At 48.3% G+C, this 25,802-nt stretch overlaps 1 protein-coding gene across 5 annotated transcripts in view; it reads right to left on the bottom strand.

The window, feature by feature from the left end:
- Positions 1-25,802, bottom strand: part of BTBD16 (BTB domain containing 16) — a 54,806-nt gene that overhangs the window by 5,939 nt on the left and 23,065 nt on the right. For 2 of the 5 annotated variants that reach the window (XR_007406760.1, XM_049103213.1), the window contains exons 10-16: positions 22,473-22,592; positions 12,590-12,681; positions 11,427-11,509; positions 9,805-9,882; positions 8,585-8,683; positions 7,009-7,197; positions 5,937-5,972 (exon numbers count right to left, since the gene is read on the bottom strand). Coding sequence is in view for 4 of the 5 variants with exons in the window: in XM_049103213.1 (XP_048959170.1) it covers positions 5,937-5,972; positions 7,009-7,197; positions 8,585-8,683; positions 9,805-9,882; positions 11,427-11,509; positions 12,590-12,681; positions 22,473-22,592 (697 nt within the window). In the remaining variant the exon portion in view is untranslated. Of the gene's footprint in view, positions 1-1,078; positions 2,279-5,825; positions 5,973-7,008; positions 7,198-8,584; positions 8,684-9,804; positions 9,883-11,426; positions 11,510-12,589; positions 12,682-22,472; positions 22,593-25,802 lie in introns of those variants that run through there. The other 3 variants (XM_025467490.3, XM_049103214.1, XM_049103215.1) reach the window with 3 other exon arrangements.

Raw genomic sequence — 25,802 nt, 5'->3', positions numbered from 1 at the left:
TTCTCATTCCAATGAGCCTGCAGCAAAGTAAGAGGGTTCATTTCTTGCCAGGCCCTCCTTCTCCTGGGCCACAGGCTCCGCCACCCATTTCCGTTCTCCTCCCCTCCTGGAATCAGAGGACTCAAAGCTTGCAGCTGGAAAGGTCCTCCGAGAGCACCTAGTTTAACCTTTTCATTTTGTAGTAGGGAAAGTAGGCCCAGAGAAGGAAAGAAACGTGCCCAACATCACACAGTGTCCATCCTAACCTTCAACAAGTAGTAAATGACTCGGAGCCATGCCCCCATGGGAACCAGGGGCTTATTCAAGGAAGAATAAATCGTGATCACCTCCTGCTGTGTGTTAGGTGCTTTGTAAACTACACATCCACTTATTTAACACTTAACCATAGGATTTCTTGCCAACTTCAGAGTAGGCTCTGGGGCTCAGAGAGGGTAGGTGACTTGCCTAAGGCTACACAGCAAGCAAAGGGCAGAGCTAGGACCCAAACTCTTGTCTGTCTTCAAGACTTCAAGGAGTTGCTGCGCACAGAGGGACTCCTGTCCATCCCTCCTGGAGGGGAGGGCCTGGGAAGGTGAGCCAGAGGGTGGGTGTTGAGAGGCAAACAGAGGGGTAGTCATGGATGCAACACACAGCAGGTTACGTTGACCAGCACTCACGGTCACTGCGTTGGGCCTTGTGACTTTGGGTTTTAAAATCCTTGTCTAAGAGAAGTTCTTGGGAAGGGAAGAGCTTGTAAGATCGTCTTAAGAATTTTTTTTTGTCTCAAGACTCAAGCTTCCCGAGTTCCGAGAGGTTATGATAGGATAGGACGGCTGTGGATGTTCAAAGGACCAGCAGCACCTCACCCAGGATGTACAAAAGTTCACTTTCAACTACCAAGCAAGGAAAACTCAGTTTTTGGTTTCTGCGGGGAAAGCCCGGTTCCCATTTTTGAGGCCGACCTCGCCCCCTAGCGGGAAGGGGTGGGCTCTGCATCACAACAAGCGGCTCGCTCGCCCCTGCTGGGTCGCCTCCGTAAGACTGTTTCTTTCTTCTTTCTCTTTTTTTCTTTCTTCTTTCTTTCTTTTCTTTCTTTCTTTCTTTCTTTCTTTCTTTCTTTCTTTCTTTCTTTCTTTCTTTCTTTCTTTCTTTCGTTCGTTCGTTCTTTCTTTCTTTCTTTCTTTCTTCTTTCTTTCTCCTTCCTTCCTTCCTTCCTTCTCTTTCTTTCTTTCTTTCTTTCTTTCTTTCTTTCTTTCTTTCTTTCTTTCTTTCTTTCTTTCTTTCTTTCTTTCTTTCTTTCTTTCTTTCTTTCTTTCTTTCTTCTTTTTTCTTTCTTTCTTCTTTCTTTCTTTTCTTCTTTTTTTTTTTAAAGATTTTTAAAGTTTATTTTTCATGAGAGACACAGAGAGAGAGGCAGAGACATAGGCAGAGGGAGAAGCGGGCTCCATGCATGGAGCCTGATGTGGGACTCGATCCCAGGACTCCAGGATCACACCCTGAGCCAAAGGCAGATGCTCAACCGCTGAGCCATCCAGGCGTCCCAAGACTGTGTCTTTCGTAGCAGGAAATGTGTGGCTGTACAAATAAGATCAGCCCGTGTGGTGAAATAGACCCCCAGGTTTGTTGGGGGTGTCGGGTTCTCTCCACTGGGTAAGGAAGGCAGTTGGCTCTGTGTGTGGCACAGAGGGGAACCCTGCAGTGGAATGGACATCTCCGGGGTGGAGTCTCTGGGTGCAGTGGCCGACCTCTTGCATCCTTCCAGGAAGCCTGTTAAAGTGCAGGTCCCTGGGGGTCCCCTAGACAGCAACAACAGCCTCTCCCAGCTGGGGCCCGGGCACCTGCTGTTGCACCAGTTCCCAGGGAACCCGGGTGAGGCTTCAGTCCAGGAGCCCAGGACTTGGAGACCAGCCTGCTCCCAGCTGTTTGAGCTCCACCAGGGTGCTGCTTCCCACCCGGCCTCCCCCTGCAAGGACACTGCCCATCCTCCAAGGCCCATTTATGTGCTACCCTCCCAGCGAGACCACCCTCACCCCGTCCCAACAGCCTGGTCAGAATCACATGACATTTCCCATGTGACAGCACCCTACATGGCATGGCCCGGCATGCCCTGGACGGGTGGGTGCGGGGCACAGTTCTATTGAGGTGTTCAACAAACTCTTGAATTAAGCACGCTAGAACTTTTCACCTCCTCCCAGTGGGCCATGGAGGGAGATGGGAACACATGGGCCAGGCGGCCAGACCTGAGTGGGCCCCAGCCCTGCCACTCTGAGGAGGCTGGGACCTGTAAATGCCTTACTCTCTGGGGCTGAGGTCCCCTCCTACCAGATGTGGAAAACACACCTAATTCATGAAGGGCTATGAGAATTCATTGAGAAAGTGGATGTCAGGTGCCTAATGGATCAGAGGTGCTCAATGTCTTCCAACCAGAACTGTCGTTCCAGGTCGCTGGGCCTCAGTTTCCCCCACTGCACAATGAACAGGTAGAAATGATGTCAAAGGGCCTCTCCCACTAACACTGCAGGGCTCCTTCCTCTTGCCTTCCTGTTGCTGGTTCCGGAGGCAGATGCAGCCCTACCCTTCAGACCCTTACCCCATCCTTTTGGGGGTTGCCTTCCTCCTACCTCCCTATCTTTTGGAACCCTCAAAGCTTTACTGTTCACCTCAGGGAGGCATTTTTGGCATTGCTGTGTTGCAAACGTCTTCCCCTCCTGCCAGCTCCCGGATCACGAGTTTGCATACTCCGCAGGGCTAAGCTGCAAGTGTCACTTAGAAGGCGGCCAGTCATGCCCATCTCAGCACTTCCCAACAGCTTCTTCTCTCTTGGACAACTGCAGACTTGCTTTTCAGAGATTTCTCGTTCTTATCTTCTCTGTTATCCCATAGGACTGTGGAAAAATGTCACGAGGCTGCTCTTTCTCCAGAGCCAGTAACATCATGCCCCCGCAGGGCTGCATGGGGACCGGCCCGTAGAGGGACTGTCCTATGCAGAAGTGGTGCAGGTCACCATCCAGAGAGGGACCTGTGGGTACTGGTTTGTGCCCTTTTTATAGACAAGCATTGTTCCCTGGGGGTAAGCGACAAGTGACTTTTCTGACTTAGCACAATTAGTCCGGAGGTGAGGCAATAACAGCAGTGTCTTCTTCCCCAGATACAGATACTGTGCTCCTCTGTCAAAGAAACCATTCTGTTTAATTCTTGAGGGAAAAAAAAAATCAAATTCTAAGGAAGATGGGCTGCATAATCCCATTTTGAATGGCAAGAAAACTCTAAGTGGCCCTAAAAATAATTCCAAGCCTGCCAGACTTCTGAGTGATGGGAATCCTGGTGGATCTAATTTTCTTCTTTGAGTTTTCTTATTTTTTCCTTTGACAAGCTTATATTATTAGAAGTAACACTTCATGTTTTAAAAAATGAAAGATAAAATTCTTATGCTTCTTTGGAAAGAAACCATAGCTCCCTATCGAAACATAAATTAATCTCTTAGACTAGATGTTGAACATAAGAATGTAGGCACAGAGGAATGCATGCTATATGGTATGGAATGACCAAGCTGATTAATGGTGACAGTTGGGTTAGTTTTAATTTCAAGGGGTAGTGACTGGGAGGGTAGTGACCAGGAGGGGCATGTCTGGGGTGTGGACCATGCTCTTTCTGTTTTCGATCTGGGTACTGGCTGGTTATATGTGCATGTTCACCTTATGGTAACTCATCAACCTGCATCATAGACTTTTAGTGGTTTTTTAAAATTTATTGAAATATTATTTCTCTAAATTACTATTTTGATGCAAGGCAAGTACCTCACTTGCCCCCTCCTTGCCCCAGCCCCGCAGGGATGGGAGGAATTATTGAGGTGGTGCTTTCCAACAATCCACTCCACTCCAATCCACTCCAGTCAGGGCCACACTGACCAACCTATCACAACCCTTTATATCAGGGACTTGACTCGAAAGCACACAAGTACTCCAGGGATTTCATACAGTCTAAATATGATACAGAGAACTGATTATGAAGTTCTCTGTAAGTGAAGGAAGAACTAAGAAGGCAAACAGGAGAATGGGGTAACCCAGGGACCAGCAGCAGAAGGAAGCCTGCACTGCCCCTCAGGCTGAAGGGACACAGACCCAGAAGCAGGGCCATCGGGTGGCACTGGGGCCATGGCAGGAGGCTGCCAGGCAGAAGCCATGAAGGAGACACAGCCATTGCTGAAAATGTCTGGCTTCTCCCAGTCTCTTGTGCTTCGAGCCACCACCACCACTCCCCATGGGCTGGACCTGGCCAGAAGCAAGCTGACAGGGCATGCAGAAGGCAAGTGAGGATGCACCCGGGAATGAATGCACTGGTTCCTCGCCTCCAAATCTTCCACTGGGCTGCCTTCCCATCTTCCCACCAGCCTGTCTCCCTCTTAGGTCACCCTGCAGAGGACATTCCCTCGGCCCGTGTCTGACTCTAAGGTGATCATTAGACTAAATTTACCCACCTTGTTGTCTGCACAGCATCAAAGATGTTCCATCACTTTTCCAGTGACACTGGAAAACACACTGCGGTGGACACACCTTGACATGACCCCTTCAGTGATTGGAACATGTGACTCTCTTCTAGTCCAGAGAATACAGCTAAAGTGATGGGATGTCACTTCCAAGATTACCTTACCTAAGACTCTGTGTTAGCAGACTAGCAGGAGAGAGACACTCCTGCTGGCCTTGAAGGATAAATAGCCATGTGTTGAAATGTCTATATAGAGAGATATCTGGCAGGGCACTGCAGGAGGCTGCTGGGGCCTGGACAGCCTTTTCCCACCAGCCAGTAAGCAGCCAGGCCCTCAGTTCTGCAGCTATAAGAGCATGGATCTGCCAAGCCCATGAGCTTGGCTATGAGTCCTCCCCAGTCATGCCTTCAGATGAGAACATAGCCCTGCTGCCACTGGACTGCAGACTTGTGATACAGGGGACCCAGCAAAGCTGCCTGGACTCCTGACCCACAACAATTGTGAAATAATAAATGTGTGTTGTTTTAAGTGACTGAATTTGTGGTACTTTGTTACACTGCAATAGAAAATCCACAAAGAAGGAAGAAAGGCTCTCTATCTCACTTTCTGTAAACCACTGAGCTCAATTTAAAAAGGTGGATGGTAAATAAGTCACTCTGTACCTTATAATTACTCCCCTCCCTTCCTGCCTCTTGTTCTAGCTGCACCAAAACGGCAGGGACAGTTGTCAGGTGTGTCCTGTGTGGCAGGTAGAGATGCATCATGAAAAGGGGAGCACTCATTGCTCCCAGTTTGAGTATGTTGTCACTGCTTATGCTTCCATCACAGAGCTCCTGCACAGGCAACCAGTTAGGGTTGGCTTGGACATGAGGCTTGACTCTGGCTTGACTCTGAGGTCAAGGATGGTGAATGGACTTAGGTCTGGTATTTTCTACCCACAAGTGATACAAATATCGTGCTCTGGTTTGAGTGCCTCCCCAGAACTCTTGTGTTGGATCTTAACCCCCAAAGGTGATGGCATTACAAGGTGGGGCCTTTGGGAGGTGATCAGGTCACAAGGACACCACTCTAACCCTCATGTAGTGACCTCAGAGAACCCCCTCGCCCCTTCTGCCATGTGAGGACCCAGCGAGAAGACAGCTGTCTATGAACCAGGAAGTGAGTCCTCACCAGGCCCTACCCTGAATACTCCAGCATCTTGATCTTGGATGCCCAGCCTCCCAAACTGTGAGTGATAAACATCTATTGTTTGTAAGCTGCCAGTGTGAGGTCCTCTGTGGCAGCAGCCTGACTAAGACAGCGGGCAAAAGTTCTATTAAGACCACAGCCAACTAGGAAAGTCCACTGAATGCTTGAGCAATCCCTTCAATGTCATTTTATTTTCTTTTATGAACACTGGTGGAAGAAAGAAAAGTCCCATAGATTCTTTTGGAAACTATCAAGATATTGGGAAGATGAATGAAAAACTTACATAGATTGGGATGCCCACAGTTTGGATTTTCAAGGCCTAAAAGATGAAACAAAACAAAGCAAGGGGGCCTTTTAGAATAGACACAATTGCCCTCTTGAGGAAGGGAGTGGGAGGCTTGCACAGTTGTGTAAGGCGGTCATTCCCAACTCTGGCTGCACATTAGAACCACCTCGGGAAAGTCTTTAAAACAAACTTTAAAAAATTAAAATATAGTGTAAATACAATGAAGTACACACATCTTAAGGGTCCAGCTTGGGGCATTTCCACGAGTGGGTTCTCCTGAGTGACCACAGTAAAGAACATTTCAGGCACCTCAGAAATCCTCATCATCTTCTCTCCCAGCCAATATCCTGGGCTTCCTGCTCCCACCTCCACAAGGGACATTGCTATTCTGATTTCTGACATCACAGAGAACAGCTTGGGAAGCTTTAAACAGCACCAAGACCTGAGACCCACCGTGGAATATCTGGTCTCAGGAGCTGGGTGGTGCTCAGGCCAGCAGAGCTTGCAAAAGGCCAAGTGTTCTGATGTGCAGCCAGGACTAGAAACGACTCCCTGGCTTAAAGCTGAGTCCTATTCCCTACAGGGCAGCAAGGGAGATCCCAGACATCCTGGAGTTCACAGCCCAGAGTTCCTTCTAGGCTCTCTGGTAATCTTTGGATTTCATCTCTCAGCAGCCAGGACAGGTAGAGAGAGAATTCACCCAGATGCTGACACGGCCACTGAGGCAGGTGGGCCAGGCCATGGATCTCAGGGCATATCACAGGCGATGCGCTGGCAACAGTGGAGGTGGCGGTGGCAAATACACTCCACCAAATTTCTCCTCCTCCAAACAAGTACCCTTTGATATTTAGAAAATGGACCTGGCGTTATCATGACAGTTTTCAACATCCTCAGCTTTCCATTCTAGGTCTCTTTAGCGTGGTGTGGATCTGTGATAATCTTTTGGAAAGTGAGCAAGCTTCCCCTGGAGATAACTGGAGATGTAAAGCCAGGGATCCCCAAAAAAAAGATGTGGAGGGAGGGAGGATGGAAAGAACAAAAAGGACATAAACAAGTCAAAGACACTCACGTGGCTTTTACAGGATGGCTTGACAAACCCGAACTTCTGGGTGATCTGATTGGTCCTGAACTCCTGCCACTTGCCGTCCACCAGGGTCTGGGCTCTGATCTCGTACTTCACCAAGCGCTCCGCTCTCAGGCTAACCGGGCCATGCTTACAGACCGAGGACGGGAACTCCAAATCAGTGTGCCTTACTCTCTGTAAGGAGGGTGACCCACCTTAGGTGGAACTGAAACCGGGGTGACCCAGAGTTAGCAAAGCCTGGTTCATTGACTCTCCTGTATAACGGGTGTGGAGAGCAAGAGGGTATTCCCATAGGGCCCCATTTCCTGAGAGCTGCTGCTGCTGAGTCAGCTAGCATTTGAGCCCTCACTGTGTAAAAGCATTGGCTCACAGACTGTGGTTTGGTGAACCTGGAAAAATGCCACTAAGTCAAGCTGTATTGAATCAGAAGGTCTTCACTATTGCTTGGCCAGAGTTTAAAAACCAACATAGGATTTGAGCGAGCATTTCAACGGGTGTTGTTACAGAATTCATGTCTTCCATCCAGCAAAATCCAGTATGAAGGGAAGTGCATTGAAGTCATTGAAGACCAAGAACTGACCCAAGGAAGAGATGTGACTCACTCAAGGGTTGTAATGAGGTAGTGGCAAAGCTGAGTTTAAAACTCAGTTTTCTTCACTCACGCATTTATCCACGTATCCACTCATGAGGCAAACATACCTGCCCGGCATCCTGGGTACTATGATTAGTGGTGATAAGAAAAAGATGAACGAGATATGGTTTCTCAAGGAGCTTGATGTCTTAGACACTTATAAAGCAAATGCTAAGTGGAACACAGTGGTCCCTGATCGTCGTCGTCATGGTCAATGTCATCATCATCATATAGTGCTCTATGTGTCAGGCTCCATCCCATGCCCTTTGCACAAATTAACACAATAATACTGCCCACAACCAAGTGAGGTAGGTCCTATTACCTTCTCCATCTTAAAGCTCAGGAAGCTGGACATAGGGAGGTTCACGGGCTTGCCAAGTAGCTTGGCAACAGCTCACCAGGCAGCTTGACTTCAACACTCTGCTCTTAAACACAATGCTCTTCCAAAAGTCTAGCAGAAGCACCGAGGTGAAGCCATCTGCCCTTCTGACTTCACCAGTGTCTGGGCCACCACCCTGCTTTGTCTCTCTAAACAAGACCATTCCCTCTTCCCTTGTGGGCACTATGGGTTGCCTCCATTGAAGAGTGGCCATCTGTAAAGCATCACCCATCATAAAGGAACTGAAGATGAACTGACCTCCAAATGTGGAGTCAGAGTCTAGAATTTAACCCCAGCTTTGTTAATCAGGGCCATACGAATATGAAGACATTCACCTTGGAGATCTGTTAAACAGGCTAACAACAGTAACCTCCCAAGATTGTAAAAATCAAATGACATCACTTTGTATGAGCATGATTAGCACCAGCTTAGAACATGTTTCATGTCCATTATTAATGAATGATTAATCAGTTATTATTGATTTAGTATGAACTGACTCTGTATCAAAAAGACTGTTTCAGAGACACACCTTCCCTGGGCTCTGTCCTTACCTGCATGTAAAAACTATAAGAGGTAGTATCCTGTTTGATTCCCTTTATCTCAAAGAAGAATCCATATACGGCAATGATTTCTGAATGAGTTGTATACTCCTAAATTGGGAAGGATAAACAACAAAGCGACGGGAAAAGAATCTTCAGTGTTCAAAGGCAAGAGGACATGGCAAAACAAATTCTAGGTAAAACAAAAGTAACTAATTGACAGCTGATTGAAAACTCAATACCAATTTTAGCCTAGGAAGAGCCAAACTGCAGGGACTTTACAAATCCCATAGGTTAGCACTCAGTGACATATTAACTGCTCTGTGCATCCTCTTAATGGGGAGAAGAATGAGTTGGGCATGTTCTTAGACATTCAGTGGCCTGCAGACCTTTGAAACAAAGCATTTGTTCCAATTCCATGGGCCTAAAAAGACACTCCATACTTATGGTATTACAAGGAGTCCTGACCCCTGGTTGGCAGTGTATCCACTTAGGCAAGTCTCTGCAAGCAAGGAGGTAGGCCCAGCCTATCTAGGCCTGATCTAGCCGGGAGTCTCTGATGATAGATTCAGAGCTCCAAGTCTCTCAAACACAAATTCTTTTGAGATCACTACTGGGGTGGCTTTTAAAAAGTTAGAGAGCAGCTATTTCTTGGAGAACTGTGCCTATCACAGGGAACCGAAGACAACACTGCCATCGGCCCTGCATACTCCCCTGGTGACTGAGCACCCAGATGCCTTGCAGCCAAGCTCCCTGACCAATCCACTACTGCTTTGATTTGGGGGACACCATCAAAATATCCACCCAGAATAGGTTCCCCCTTGTAGCCGTAAACACAGGCTTAGAGTGAAATCTCTCATCGAGTGGTTGGCAAGTCTTGATGTTTGTGGGGAAGAGAATGACCAATTCATCCCAGTTAGCCCAAGCATTTCCTGGTTTTAGAACAGAAAGTCCTGCATCCCAGGGAAACTCCTCCATCCCTGGAAAACTAGGACAGTTGGTCCCCCTCAAGGAGAAATTTTGGATGTGCACATCATGTCAATGAATGACCTGTCCCAGGCTCCCATCTTGTGAATTTTATTTCCTAGGGTGTGGTGAACATGAAGGAAACATGACAATTTCCTTTTCTGCCCTGGCCTTCCTAAGAGACGTAAGAAGCAATTATACTTGATTAAGGACTTTTGTATAGGAGGGGAGGGTCCTTCCCCTTGCTTGGGCCCAGGGGTCTGTACCTGGTTAAAGAGCAGTCCAAATCTCATAGCCTGGGTGGTAAGATCTTTCACGTGAACCATGTCACCCCCACTCTCCAGCTGAAAGAGAAGTGCACACAGCTCACCTGGATACCAGCATCTCTCACTGTCTCTATGTCTGTTCATTGATCCCACCCCCACCGTGCTTGAAGAAGAGTTCTGTCTCTGGATCCCATACTAGTCCATTAATCCAATCTGCAGTATTTGTGGAAGCCTACGACGTGCCAGGTACTGTGCTCAGTGCTTCGAGAGGATGCGAAGATGAGAACAAGAAAAAATACCTAAGCAGTCTCACGGGGGAAATAAAATATGTATCTAAATAGCCCGATCACGATGCAGAGAATGATCATGGCCATGAAGTCACAAGCATGATCCCACATGGCAGGCTCCAATGACAGCAAGGGGCAAAAACAAGGAGGAGGTCGGGGTCAGGAGAACAGAAAGAGGGGAGGGGACTTCCTAAGGTGTCCAGCCCCAAGGATCATCTCCTGCCTCGACTCAGCTGTTAGAACATAGTTCTGAATTACGTCCCAGGGAGGCTCGGTTCCAGGGAGTCATTCTCTGCTGTGCAGGGGCATGGGGCACTGTAGTTTGCACATTACAATAGGTATTTGTTGGGCTGAATTGAATTTTAACTAGTGACTCATAAATCTTTAGAACTCAAACACTGCCCTACTTCATCTCTAAAAATGCACAGTTAGAAACACAAGGAGTACAACAGTTCGAGCAGACAATTCACAAAGGGGGAAATGCAGCATGGAAAAAATATTCATATTTACTAGTAATAAAAGAAATGCATGTTGGAAAATGGGATTTCATTGTGCACTTCTCAATTAACAAAAGCGATCCGAAATAAAAACGCCCTGCATTGCCGAGCATGTACAAAGTGGAGCAAGCTCATTCATCACTGGGCCAAGAGTAATTTGGTCCCCAATTTTTAATATGTATCAAGAACAAAATGAATGGTCCTTTATTTTGGGCCAATGTTTTCTATTCTTGAGAATCTCCCCTAAGAAAATAATTCTGAGTATAGTAGAATAAACTATCATGTTCAAGTATGGTCATCACAGTCATTTATCATAGTAAACAATCGGGAACACAGCAAATTTTCTACACTAAGGGAAAAGCAAAGTAGCTCTGTTTATAGCAGATGTTCTTGGTGGAAGAGTTTGCAGCCAATAAAACACAATGACATCTTAGCAGTGGTTGTCCCCGGGGGATGGGTCTGAGGGTAAGTCTTTTCTTTCTCTCCATTTCTCTGCACCTTAAAGATTTCCAATAACAAGCGCATATTACACGTGTGTTGATGGGGGCTTGGCCAGGCGGGCGGTGCAGGCGGCCCCCTCCCAGACCCCATCTCATGCTTGGCTCGGCTTAAGAGTGTGCATGTGTGCAGCACCCCCACCCCCACCCCAGGGTGCCTGGCCTGGGCCTCTTCTCTCTGTCCCTTGGGCTTGGCTTTCCCCACTGCCCTGGAGGAGGAGCCAGAAACACCGGACCTCAAGGGCCCAGAGGTTTCAAATGCAAAACAAATCTCCAGAAAAATCCAAGTCAGAAGAGCAATAAATTTCAATAATTGTTTCCTTGCTGAGCTGGCAACTCACTGCGTGGTAATGGTTGGCTGTAACCCGGATCAACCAGGACTCCGGGAAGAAATTAATGTGCCTTAACTCCTCCAGATTTTTGCCTTGGAAGAAACACAAAGAGAACATTTTTATAGATGTATTCATCACAGACCCGCAGAAGTCTAATTTACAGAGAGAGAAAGGAGGAAGTTGAGGGCTGAGGCTTGGAGGGCCTGCCCAGGGCCCCAGGGATCATAAGGTGCATGGAGCCCAAATGGGACAGCACCGAGCACTTCTCCCCAAAGTGTTTAGAGCCCCCTGGCCGAAATCTTGCCGGAGAAGGGGAGGTTGGAGTCTGATCTTTGGTGTCTTTAGGGTGTCAAGAAGCAACCTGGACAAAACTACCTGGGGTCTATCAACTATCCCTGGGTTTTAGCGTTACACATTATATCTGGATACCTGGAAATGGCTTTGAAAAATTTTCTAAATGTCCTTTCATTTATAAAGGTCTCCCTGGGGGGCCACCTGGGCAGCCTCACACGCACTAGCCAGTAGCTTCATCTTTCCAAGTCACAGAGGCCTCTGCTAGGCCCAGTGCGTGAGGCTGAGAAAGCCAGGTCTGTAGCCTTCTCCCCAGCTACTGAGCGAGTGACTTGGAGGGGACGCTGCTCAAAGAGGTAGGGCTCGTGGCTAGATGACACCAACACAGCCCTGGGCAGCTGCATACACTTTCACAATCCACATTGCCCTACATTCAATATCATATTTCATGGAAGCCCCAACTATCCCTCACTTTACAGACCAGGACCCTGAGGCCAGGCAGTTACATGACTTCCTCGAAGTCAAACAACTTGGAAGTGACAATGCCACAGCTTAGCCTATTCCTTTAAAAGCACCTGCTGAGGGGTAGCCTGGGTGGCTCAGAGGTGGAGCATCTGCCCTTGGCTTGAGGCATGATCCTGGGGTCTTGGGATGGAGTCGCGCATCGGGCTCCCTGCATGGGGCCTGCTTCTCCCTCTGCCTGTGTCTCTGCCTCTCTCTCTCTGTGTGTCTCTCATGAGTAAATAAATTTTTAAAAATCTTTTTAAAAATTAAAAAAATAAATAAAAGCACCTGCTGAGCCTCTCCAGAGAGTTGCTAAGGGGTGGGGCGGGTCCCACCAGCCCTCCCAGGAGGCACTGGCCGGGACAGGCGGGGCTTACCTTTGATGATGCCGTGCAGGCGCACACACAGGAAGAGTGGCACCAGGCTCTGTCCTGTATCCTGATCCAGAAACGAATACTTCTTGGGAAAGCTTAGCAGAGGGGCAAAGAGGAACAAGAGACTGTCACAAAACTGCTTTCTGGAATTGGCAGCGGTGGGGGGAGGGGGGTAGTGGAAAGTCATGTCAAGGAGACTGGTGGCTTCACCAGTCAGGGTTAGGGCTTGGTTCTCTCTGGATGGGTGAGGTGGCTGGAAGCAGAGGGCTGAGCCAGCCTGGGTGAAGGCCGACCCCAGAGGTTATAATGAGACATTGGGTCTAGTCCCCTCGCCATCCACCACAGAACGACACACATCGCAGGTGCACAGTGCATCTTATGACGTGACTGATGCTAACGAGCTACTTTATAGAGGATTTTGAGAGGCATTTTCTCACTTGGGTCTCACAAACTTCTTGTGGGCCAGATGGGGCAGGTGTCATGGGCTCTATTTCATAGACGAAAAACAAAGGCTCAATGAGGACTTGAACCCAGGACTTCAGATTCCTCCTCTACACAGGCTGCCCTTTCAACAATGGCCAATGCGGGCCTTCAATAGTGCTTTCTGGTAGGAAAGCCATCGACCCTTGGGCAGTTACTGCCCATACTAAACTCCAGTTAATTTCCACATGTGGCTGAAGGTCAGGGCTGGGTTGAGATCAGATTCCCTTTGAGAACATGCCTACCGTAGACACACCCACCCACCACTCTTGTTTTGAAACAACTTGTTTCGTTAAAGGGTCACTTTTCGCCATTGGGGACACGGGGGTAATTTTTCCAAGTCCCTTTGGAAACGCAAAGTCATTCCCTCAAGGCAAATCCGTAGGAGCCCAGCCAAGGGCGCTTGTAGATTATTTTTCCATGAATCAAGAGCGATGTCCAAATCACACCCTGTCTCAGCCAGACTAAATGCACCGTTGGCCCCGTGTCCTGGCTCTGCTGGGGGTGCCTGCCAGCCTGCTGAGGACCATTTGCTTTCAGAAGACCTGAGAATTCCTGGGACTCTCCATGTGATGGTCCCAGGAGATAGCTTAGGGATGCTGGGGTGTGGTGAGAGGGAAGAGGGGCACACAAGACAAATGAGTTGATTCAATCCAATGATTATTAACTAGAATCCACTGGGTGCCAGTCTCTGGGTGTGGACAGATCAGTCATAAATAAAGGAAGGCTGATACTTTCAGGAAGGCAGTGCTATTCATCTCAGAACCAGCCCTCCATTACCCAGGGCAGGTGGAGCTGGGCTGGTGTGGGCCCTGCCGGGGCCCTGAGAACACAATATTTTAGCTGGACAGATAACACTCGCTTGCCTCCTTCCCTGCCTCTCTCTCACCATGTAATAGAAGACCAACTTAGGTGGCATCACTCTGGGTGCAGGGCTCAAGGAGGGAAGACTGGGCCGAGCTGGCACAGTTCACCCACACCCCCGCCAAACTCAGTGCTCCTGGGGATGAGCCTGCCCCCTTGACAAGGGCCCCCACAGCCTGGCACTGCCCTGAGAAGTGAGCACTTGCTGGAGCTACCGGTTAAGACAGTTTTAACTCAGAAGGGAAAGGACAGTGGGAGGACCCCCCCAGGCACTGGGTGCCCCCAGGTACCAACTCTGCAGTTGTGTGGGAAGGCTGCCAGGAGAGTGGAGGAAGCCAGGGCTCCAGATTCTCCCAGAGAGAGGTGCTCAGACCCGACAGCCCATCAGCCAGGAGCTCTCTAGACAGACCTCCTCTCCCAGAGGATTTGGGGAAGAGTTTTGTTGAGACAGGTGATTGGACTTTAAGATCCCTGTAGGCCACAGGGAAGTGGCTCTGATGGCAGCTGACGTGTGAGGTCATGAGCTGTTCATCCATTGTCCAACCACGCTTCAGCAAACCTAGGCCTGGAGTCAGACAGACCAGGCTCCAGTCTTGGGCCAGCTGGCGCTCAGTCACGTGACCGAGCCTCTCTGAGCTCTAATCTCCTTCTCTGTCACGTAGGGACGACGACAGCCACATATGCCTCTGCGGGTAGCTGGGAGGGGTAAAGGTGATGGTGCTGGGCACAGCTGCTAGTACCCAGCGAGTACCCCCTGCCTCATGATTACCACCACTGTCCTCTCATCCCTGGGAAAAGGACTTGGACTCAAGCTGGCCCAAGACACGGGCCACTTCAAGGGAGGAAAGTAGTGGCCTCAGCTGCTGAGAGCTTTAGAGGGCCATGGTCCAACACCTTGAACCAATCAGTATAGTCCTGCCCCTGGATACTGGTGAGGTTGATTGTTGCAGAGCCAGGACTCTACCCAGGCCTCCTGAGAACAGCCCAGTGCCTTTTCCATCTTACTTGGCTCCTCTCAATTTTCTAGAGACAGAGGCATCTACTATTCTCTGGTTCAACGATGAGTGCATTCACCCAACTTTACCTAAAGTGAGAGGAAGCTGACGCTAAGTAGAGGGGGCCTCTTTGGACAGCTCTGTTGGTGGGATCAAATGCTGGCACTCAGTGCAGCCTGTGCAAAGATCTCTCTGGGTTTAGCATTGACTTTTCTGGAGCCAACTTCAGGCCATGGTGTCTGCCTCCAAAAGTTCTTTAAGAAACTCTTTGGTCATGACCCCTTTGGAGAGGACAGTTCTTAGGCCTTGAGATTGAAAGACACACCCCAGGTTGGCTCTGGGTCCTGCTTTCAAGGGCCTGGGGACAAATCCCCCACAGACTTCCTGAAAGGCAGTGCCTGGGACAAGTGTCCCTCTGACTGGCATAGGCTGTAATTTTAGAGCTGCTCCTAGCCACAACCTTCTCACTTCCCCCATCCTGTCATATGCCAGTCATTTATCCTTCCTGTGAGCATCTGACTCAGGGCCCCATTACCCCAGAACTTCAAAGTTTAGCCTTAAAATACACACTTCTGAATTCTGACACATGATGCTCCATGGATGAACCTTGAGGACTTTATGTTAAGAGAAACAAGCCCAACGCAGAAGAACAAATACGATGTGATTCCACATTCAGAGATCCCTAGAGGAGTGGAACCCATAGAGACAGAAGTGGAGCAGTGGTTGTCTGGGGCAGGGGAATGGCTCTCCATTTTATTATTGATTGGATACAGAGTTTAGTTTGGAAAGATGAGAACATTCTGGAGATGGAAGGAGGTGATGGTTGCACAGCCGTCTGAATGTACTTACTGCCACCAAACCACACACACAAAAATGGTTAAAGTGGTCGGTTTTATGTCCTGAATATTTCACCATAATAAAAGAGAATGAGGATTATAAAACATCATTTCTATGAACAATATATGAAATAATAGTTTAAATTTTAAGGTGACATTTGGGGGGGAAAAGTTGCATGCTTTGGGGCCACAACTCACGTTGAGAGGGGAACAAGGCTTTTTTCAAAATGTAACTCGGTGTAGACATGGGCACCTTCAGACAGTCAGAAGCCAGGACCCGGTCCACCGGGCTCCTGACCCCACAGCGCAGCACATGAAAACGATTCTGACTGCTGCCACCACCTTCACCTACCAGACGTCCCTGCCCTTCAGAAGCTCCTGCCAGGGGGCCTGTTCCTCAAGTCCCAGTGAATCTGCACGGGTCCTGGTAGGAGGGTATTGCCAGAGTCCACGCAGGGACGCACAAGTACTGCTCACGTCCTGGCCCACAGTCTCCCAGCCCATCGGTGGCAGGGCGGGACCCAGACCTGGGGCCGCCCTCTGCTACCTACACCTTATTTACCGAATGTTTTGTCTGTCTCTGCTTCTGAGTCTCTAAACGCCAGGAAGATGGGGCTTGGCATCTGTTTTGTTTGCTCTCGTCCTCTCGGCGCCTCTTGCACGGCCTGTTGCTCGGTGGGCTTGCAAGATGTTGAGTGGATGAATTGGATGAGGAGCTGGTCCCGCCAGCTTGGCAGCCTCCATCCTAGCATCCCTCCCTCCACTCGCCCACAGTGTCTCTTCGAGGAATGCCAGCTGTCCCGCCCCAGCGCACACACGCACGCACTCACGCATACCACACACACATGTGCACACAGGCCAGGCTCTGGCAAGCTGATCTTCCTGTGCTGATGGGGTCCCACCTGCTGTTGTTCCCATGCTTATTTTGCCAGGCCAAGTGCTGTCAGACACTCACTGAGACCCAATTCCATGTCATCTTAGCAATGAAGTCAGTCCTGACCTTTGCCCAAAAGCAGAACTGGGTAATGGTAATCCCATCTGCCCTAAGGACCTCCTACATCAGACGCTTTACGCCCCTGAGGCTCCTGCCGTGTCTCTATTCTTATTGAAGAAGACACGTTGGGGCTACCCAGTTTGGGTGGAAAGCCAAGAAGGCATATGAGGGAAGTGAAAAGTTAGTAAGGAATAGGGATCCGTAGTATATAGGGACCTTGAGAACAAAGAAGTTTCAGCTTCCGGAAAGCCAAACTCTAGGGGCAGTGTGGTCAGAGCAAGAGAAGAAATTAAAAAAGGCAAGAAACACAGAACTCCAGTGATGAGAAACCCCATTGCCCCCAAATATATCCACCTCCCCGCACAAGGGTTGGCAATCCGAGACAGAACGATTTAATGGCTCTCATGTCCGTGACTCATGGGGTATTTCAGAATGAATGTTCTGGTTAAGAGATCAGAGTTGTCACACCAGGGGTGCCCAGTTTCATAATGACTCTGTGGCCACATCTGCAAATGTCACTCATTAATTACAATAGACACCTGGCTTCTGGCTGTCCTGTCACACAGAGTCACAAAGCAGGCTCAGGGGCAGCCCGGGTGGCTCAGCGGTTTAGCGCCGCCTTCAGCCCAGGGTGTGATCCTGGAGACCCAGGATCGAGTCCCATGTCGGGCTCCCTGCATGGAGCCTGCTTCTCCCTCTGCCTGTGTCTCTGCCTCTCTCTCTGTCTCTGTGTTTCTCATGAATAAATAAATAAAATTAAACAAAAACAAAAGCAAAGCAGGCTCAGGTGTCAGAGGTGCAGGGTGTGGGTGAGGTGGCTTTCCTCCAAGGCTCCCCTTGCAGACTATGGGGCGGGGGGAACACAGCGTTGGGTTTGTCAGGCCAGGGCCCACTTACAGGGTCAGCACATGCTCTCGTGCTCTCTGCAAAGAGAAGCTCAGAGGACGAATCTGTCTGGTGGGCAGGTGAGATCTGGGAAGGCTTCCCGGAGGAGCCCTTGGCCAGTGCTGTAAAGATTGGGTCAGATTTGGAAAGGACCAAAGAAGGAGGAGACCCTCAGCCGCAGCGGTCAGGCAAATCTAGGAGTGGGGATCATGTGGAGATTGGCTTCACTGGCTGCTTTCAGTGACTGTCTTCTGGAGAGGTGGTAAGCCCAGTGCTGGGACCCATCCTTGGGACCGAGAGGGGCCCATGTAGTGATTAACAAATCAGTTAAGGACTAGAATTACAGGTCTACTCATGACTTTCCTGCAACCCAGAGACTCAAAATTCTTATTTTGAGTGTCAGAAGATCCCGGAGACCTCAGTCAGCCCCCACCCCACTACCTTGTGGCTGAAGGATCCTGAGCACGCCCCTTGCCTTCCCTGGCCATCTGTCCCCAGACAGATTTTACAGATACTCCGTTGAGTGAAAGGGCAGACAGACATTAAAAAGTGTATACTGTAAGATTCTATTTACACAAAGTTCAAAGGCAGCCAAGACATCTTGAAAGTAAAGGAAGCCAGGATGTTGTTTGCTTTTTTTTCTGGGAAAGGTGGCGACTGAGATAAGACGCTCGAGGTGGCTGGCCCCAAGTCTGTCTCTCGGGCTGGGCGCTGCTGACACAGGTGTGTGCGACTTTGTGGAAACCCACTTGAGGTTTGTGCACTTTTCAGCACGTATCTTATATTTTGATTAAAAATGTATTTTTAAAAAAGCGAAACATTTGCCTGCCTCTGGCTCTACTGATGACGTTTTTACAGCTTTCCTGGACTTCTCAGATTGCTAACTGGAAAGAAATGATGACTTTTCCTCTGTGGACAGAGGCAACAGCTTTGCTTACATTTTTTGTTTTTCCTACAAGGAAATGTTAAATTTAATTCTGGCCGGCCTATTTGTTTTTCTAAATTAACAGACTGTGGGTGGTGACGGGGTGTGTGTATGTGTGTGTGTGTGTGTGTGCGCGTGTGTGAGTGGTCCCTTCCTATTATACTTCGCGATGAAAATAAGCTGGAAGATGTTCATACCCATCTGGCTAGGCAAAGAAACTTCCCCTTCACCTTGCCATTAGTGTTCCTAGCATAGAATGCATGTTTTATAACTATCTGTTGAATGGATAAAAAATTGGGGAAAAAATCAATGAATCAAAGAAAACTGGACAATAAGAAAGGCTCGGGCCTATGTTTTTCTTTGCAGGCATGGTTGGCATTGGAAGAATAGTCAACTATTCAAATACCTTCCCTCCCTGCTTGTTTTCTGGACATTGCTAAGACAGATAAGAAAAGGGGCATCTGACCTATTTTTACTCAAGTACTGCTCCAAGTGCTCGGATTTGGATGCTGAGCTAGCCACGGCCATACCCAGGGCTGCAGAGCACTCTTGTTGCCCTGGGGGTCACAGGACCCCCACTAGCTCAGAATCAGGCAGCCTCTCCCACCGCCACCTGTTATGAAAGTACAGTCCCCCTCCCCACAAAAAAAGAAAGTACAGTCCCTTTGGGGAAGTCCCTATATTGTGATGGCTTCAACATGTCCATCGGACCACGGGAGATCCCTGATAAATCACTCTATCTTTTATATTATGTCACCAATAGTTGCAACTTCAAAAACTGGAACAAAGAGTCAACTTCCTTGATTCTCATTCCTTAGCCTACAAACTGTCTCCCAGATGGGGCTGCTGCTGTGCCCCATCCTTTAGTTCCCATGGCATGTCCCTGTTGGTGGCCACAGAAACTTGACAAGCTGTTCCCTTTGGCCTCATTAAAACTGTGTTGGGTCAGCTCCCATGGTGACCCAACTTTGGCCCAAGCTGGCTGTGACTTCCTGTAGGCTCCCTCCACCACGAAGAGCAGAGGTAGCTTCTCAAAGCCTGAGCCTTCGTGCCACCAGCTCCACTGGCCCAGCAGCCCCGAAACCCTGTCCTACTGTAGGCTGGCCTCAGAGATCCTCAGGACGGGATGGTAAACTCGGAGCATGGGTGCCACTACCCACTGCCATGGGTAGGCTGGACATCACTAACTCTCCCCGAGGCAAGAGAAAGCCTTGGAACCCTTCCTTGTCTAGAACAAGATGACCACAGTCATTGGCCCGTGAGCCCTATTACCTCAAGTTGCTATAGACAGGCATTCTCTGAATTTTGCATCAGCATAGTAAGACCCTCTCCTGTGAGGGGAACCAAGCTACACAAAAACGATTGATGGAAACTCATCATTCAGTGAGCTCTTCCATGCATAGCACAATGCCAGCTAAGCTGGGGGTGAGATAAAGGCCCACAGACCCTTCCTTTAAGCTGCTCATGATGCACCTGGGGAGGTAGGATGTTATGTACACACCAAGTGGTGGTAAGGGACTGGTCACAGAGACTCTCAGGGGAGGCCCTGCCAAGGACAGACTGGCAAAGGGGACAGAGCAGGCTGGGAGCAGATAAGCAGGAGCAACAAGGGCTGATAACCTAGGTTAAGGAATCTGGGGACTCAGGGGATGTGCATTTGGGAGGTGGAGCCATCGACGAGGGAGCATCTGTTCTGGGGCAGAAGAACCAGGATGAAAGAGAACCACCTACAATTCTACAAATGCGCACATGGTCCTCAAGATTGGGGGTGGGCCTGGGCAACTGCAGTGGCGGGGAGCATCCAGGCCCAGGTGACCTGTCTCTTCTCCCTGAGGGGCACGAAGCTTGCTGTGGAGGGAAGGCAGGCTGCTGGGAGTCACTCCTGGGCCACAATCAGAGAAAACAGGGCCCGGGTACAAGGTTTTGAGACACCACATAGACACTCACAAGCGATTTCCAACAAGGAACAAGGTGGCCTCGAGGGCTTGGGAAATGCCTTGGAGGGTACAGGTGGGCTCAAAATGGAGCCAGTGTAGATTGGAGAGGAATGGAAAAGCTAACAACGGTGGGGAGGAGCCTTGGGACCCCAGCTCAGGAAAACTGAGGACACCCTACTCAGTGGAGGGGGCTACACACCCAAGAGCCTCATTCCCACTGTGTCTCCCACATTAAAAACACCGTTTCCACATCCCAGCTCATTTCCTACCTCCTGATTCTAAGATGTTTCCAGTATGAATGCTAATTTGGAGCCAAAGAGCAAGTTTTCCTGGTGCACATGACTCACAGGAAAAAGTGTCTCTTGAGCTATTAAAAGAGTCGGGGGGCGGAGGGGGGGCAGGCATTTGCGTTCAAAGCAAATTATATAGAAACTAAGCAAAGTGCATATCATTCTGGCACTGAATACCGCTTTCCCCAAATAATGAGACAGGGAAAATGGGCTCTTTCGTTAACATGGTGCACAGATGTTCCAGAAAAGGATTAAATGCTTCAGAACAATGCAGATGAAACTTGGCTTAAACAGGTCAATCTGCTGATGAATATGTGGAAGATGTGTTTATCTGCTCCGCTCACATGTGCACAAGAAACAGAGCCTCTTGGCTTCCTCCAACACCTTATCGTGCCTGGAAGCCCCATTCCTGCTGAGGTGGGGAGCGGACGCATGAACCCAACAGCGAAGGTAATGGCATCAGTGACTCCCCCCAGGCCGATCCTCTGAGGACCACCGGGGACTGTCTTTGGCTACAGGACCACCCCACTCCACAGCCAGCTTGCATGACCTGAGCACATCTGCCAAGTTTTCATTGAGGCTAAAGAGGCACGAAATGAGCCCCGTAAAGTATCAATCTCACTCTCTCCCCGCCCCTGCACCCCTGCCCCCAAGCCGCCACAGCTGCCACTGCTTAATGGGGACACTCTTGATCGAACAGATAGAGAACTCTCACAGCAGAGGGTAGCACAGGGAGGGGATGTTCACTGCAAGTCCTCGGCCAACGATAACACTGAACCCAGAGGCAGCCTCAGAATCTCTCTGAACACGGTGCCCAGGGAGCTATTACTGAACTGGCTGCAGGGGACTCAAGAGAGGAATCCTATCCACCGTTCTAGGAATGGGGAGCAAAGTGTTTGGGATTCAGCAAGCCTGAGTTCAAGTCAGACTCTGCGTCATCACTTGCATGATTTCTGATGAGATGGCTCATCTCCACCTCCCCTTTCTTCATCTGTAAAATGGGAATAAAACCAGCCCCGGAGTCTTCTGCGGAGTAAATGAGATTCCAAATAGAAAGTGCTTATCAGAATGACTGCCCTTAGGGAGCATAATTAAATGGTGTCCATTAAACTGAAATTATTATTTTTCACTGAAATTTTGAGATCTTTCATCTCTAGAATTCACAAGATTAGAGAGTATAAGATGCTGAGTAAACTCTATGAAACCTTTGTGCATTCAGGTGCCCTTCCATTTGTCTAGAAAATTCAGACTGTCCTATGCTATTGTGAAATATAAGCAAGGATGATCTGATTTAGATACATTTTATTTATTTATTATTACTATTTTTAGATTTTTTTTTTAGATACATTTTAAACATGATATTTTTAAGGTCAGTGAGGTTTGGTAATAAATTTTCCTGAATAAAAGGAGTACCTTGTGCATCCTGTCTTTTACTGGACAGAACAAGTGTTCAGAAGCACACGGTTATCTCGCATTACAACACCTACATATTCTTCACGCTTTCAAGTAAGCCACTGGCTCAAAGGCATCACGTAATCCTAAACCCCATCAGGAAAATTGCATTCTGTGTACTCTCGATGACGCTATGAAAAATCACATCACTGACGCTTTTCCTCCAGGATATCACAAGTGAAAAAACCATTGTATGGCATTTCATCAACCCACACTGAGTTACGTTACCTGTTAAAAAACGCCAGCACGGTTTCATGCACCGGAACTGTCTGAATTCTGTGGTTCAGTTGCAAGAAGACCCACAAAAGTAGTGTTTTCAGAAGATGAAACTCATTAAAAGTGAACAACCTGGCCAAAATAGAAGAGAAGAAATTTTAGGAGAAGCAACTGAAGTCATTTGGAAGAAAACAAGAAGAGAAAGTTCAGGAGGGAGACGCCACCACCCCTGAGTCTGCAGGTCACTTCAGACAGAGATGTTAAATGACGTCCTCAAGGTCACGGGAGCTGGGCTGTGACCTCAGCGGCCCGCCCCCCGCCCCATGTGCTGCCAAAGCAATGACCAGCTTTAATGAGCCCTTACTATAGACCGGTGTGCCTGAGATGTTTTCATATCTTCTTTCACTGAAATCCATATAACCATCCTGCCAAGTTGGAATATATTCCCCACTTTTATAGATATGTAAATTCAGACTGACTCTATGTTTCTTTAAATTTTTAATATCTCATTCATCGTTTTTTTGGATTAATTTTTATTTTTAAATATTGCACCATATTATACTTCATCTGGACGACTAAAGTTTTTTGGTGTCCCCTTAAATTTCGCATCTGAGGTAAGCGCCTCAACCATCACATTCTAGTCCCAGCCAGCACTGAGGGCAAAATAACCTAGTCAAGGTCCCAGGATTCTGGGGTCAGACCTGGGTGTGGGTCAGTCCAGCCGCAAGCCGGCTGTAGAGCCTCCTGCAGGTGCTCAGTGGCCCCACAGCCACAACTCCCTCACCCGTAGATAGTGGTGACAGCAGATGCTCAGAGGCTGTGTGAGTGGCAGGCTGTTTCCTGTCGCTGCTGTAATAAATAGCCATGAACCAATTGGCTTAAAGCAACATCCATTTATTATCTTATAGTTCTGGAGGTCAGAAGAACAAAATGTGTCTTACGGGGCCAAGATCAAGGTGTGGATGCATTCTTTCTGGAAGCTCTATACAGAATCATTTCCTTGCTTTTTCCAGCTTCTGGAGGCCACTCACATCCTGGCTCGTGGCCCCCTCCTCTATCCTCAGGCCAGCAGCACAGCACCTTCCAATCTCCTTCCATCTCTCACTTTCCTGCCTTCATCTTCTACATGCCAGGATCCTTGTGATTATATTAGGCCCATCCGGGTAATCCAGAACACACTCCTGGGCTCCAGGTCATCCACCTGCAACCTTGTTTCCCCTTTGCCATGCAACCTAACATATTCACAGGCTCTGGGGGTTGGGATGTTGACATTATGGAGCTGACGACACACACACAGATTGCTTAGCAGAGGGCCTGGCACATAGGAGCGTGCTAACAAACGGCAGCTCTGACTCCTAGGCAGCCGGGCTGGGTCTTGGCTGCAGAGCCCACGCTTTGCCTGCACTGGCATGATACTTCTTACCTAGAAACAGGTGGTGGGAAGGAGGATGTCACCCCCTACAACGTCAACTCTGTAAAGTAAGGTTATCTCCCAAAGGCCTTCTCTGAAGCCTCTGACAACTTGATTATCTAAGAAGTCATTTTAATGTTTCTTAAACTCTTTGATATTTCCCATCTTGACCACAGAGATGACATGCTGGTTTCAAAACCTATCAGAGCCTCTGCACCCATCACTTTGAGTAGTCTTGGTGGGTGGGCCCCAAGCTAAGTGGTGACTCTAAAGGGTAATGGAAATGTCACCCACCCACCTTTCACGCTATTTCTGGTCACAGTAGAACATCTCTTTGTTCTTCTTTGTTTCCAGGCCACCTACAGATGCATGGGCTTTGACTCTGGCCAGACAGGACCAAATTTGTCACCATCTGGGCAATGATGGTGAGGCAGGAGGGGGGATGTCACAGAGCCACTTAGTATATGATGCACCTGCAGAGAACTCCACCAAGATACCAACCACCCCTGGGCTGGGGAGCTATGTGACTCCCGGTGCAGAATCCAAGCCCGAGGCCCCCCAGCCTAGAGGTTCTTTGGGACCTCACCAAGAGGACCAGGCAGCAACAGGAGGAGTTGTTGGGGTTGGTTCCATGAATCAGCGTCCCGGTTTTACTTTTATTGTGGAGGGTAATTGTTCAAATAAAGCCCTCTGTCTTTTTTTTTTTTTTTCAGGGTATACACTTCCATTTTATTTAAGTCACAAATATTTTGAGTGTCTGTTAGGGAACCCAAACCTATATTTTAGCTGCTACAGTGGACCAAGTACTCTTTTCAAGGTATACCGATTCCTTCCTTTATTCCTCCCTCTCTCTCTTCCTTCCTTCTTTCCTTCCTTCCTTCTGTCTTTCCTTCCTCCATCCTTCCTTTTCTTTCTCCCTTTCTTTCTCTTCCTTTATTTATTTTTTTATTTAATTTACCAACATACAGCATAATACCCAGGGCTCATCACATCACAAGTCCTGTCTTTAAAGATTTATTTATTTATTTGAGAGAGGAAAAAATGCATGGGGCTGGGGCATAGAGGGACAAGGGGAGAGGAAGAGAGAATCTCAAGCAGATTGCACACAGCATGGGACCTGACACATAGCTTGACCTCAGGACCCTTAGATAATGACCTGAGCCAAAACCAAGAGTCGGACGTTTCAATGTCTGTGCCACCCAGGCGCCCTAAACCCTCCCTCCAGCTTGAGGCCAAGTACCAGTACCCTAAAGTACTGCTTCCCTGAGGACATTCAAACATATTCTCACTTAATGCTCTGATGGCCTCACAGAGCTCTCAGAGACCCTAAACTTCCCTCCGACATAGGTGAACATCTGGGCTGTCCTACTTGTGTTTATTGGTGCTCACTAGTAGTCATTGGGATGTAACTGGTATTTGTTCTTTAAGAGAAAAATGTTTTTAACGAGACACTGTCTTTTTTTTATTTTTTTGAGAAAATTTTACATAAATAATAAAGGGCTCCCTTTGAGTATAGACTATAGAGAAAGCTGTATCCATGCACAGAAGAAAGCATGACAAGGGTGTCTATGGCAGCACTGATTGCCACAACAAAAAATAAAGCAAAATAAAACAAAAGCCCATTAGGAAGAGGATGAAAAATTGCTATTTATTCACTGGAACCCTGTGCAACATCAAATTTAAAATGTTAATTAGATATGTAAGTAACAGCATGGAGAGAACATATCGCTTTAGGTTAGTAAATTAAAGTAAGCTGTCGACCAGTACGGCCACTATAAGAACATCAGTTTGAAGTTTAAGCTTTTATGAAACAATATTACACATTATTTGTAGACACGCATATATGTAGTAAGAATATAATCACATGGATCGGGTTTATTCAGGCCCAGGACAATGGTCTGATTGTCTTTAGGGAGTTGACTTCTGCTTTA

The sequence above is a fragment of the Canis lupus genome, chromosome 28 (genome assembly GCF_003254725.2).
Source record: "Canis lupus dingo isolate Sandy chromosome 28, ASM325472v2, whole genome shotgun sequence".
Lineage (NCBI taxonomy): Eukaryota > Metazoa > Chordata > Mammalia > Carnivora > Canidae > Canis > Canis lupus.
The sequence above is the reverse complement of the archived record's forward strand: the minus strand, read 5'-3'. Positions and strand labels throughout refer to the sequence as shown.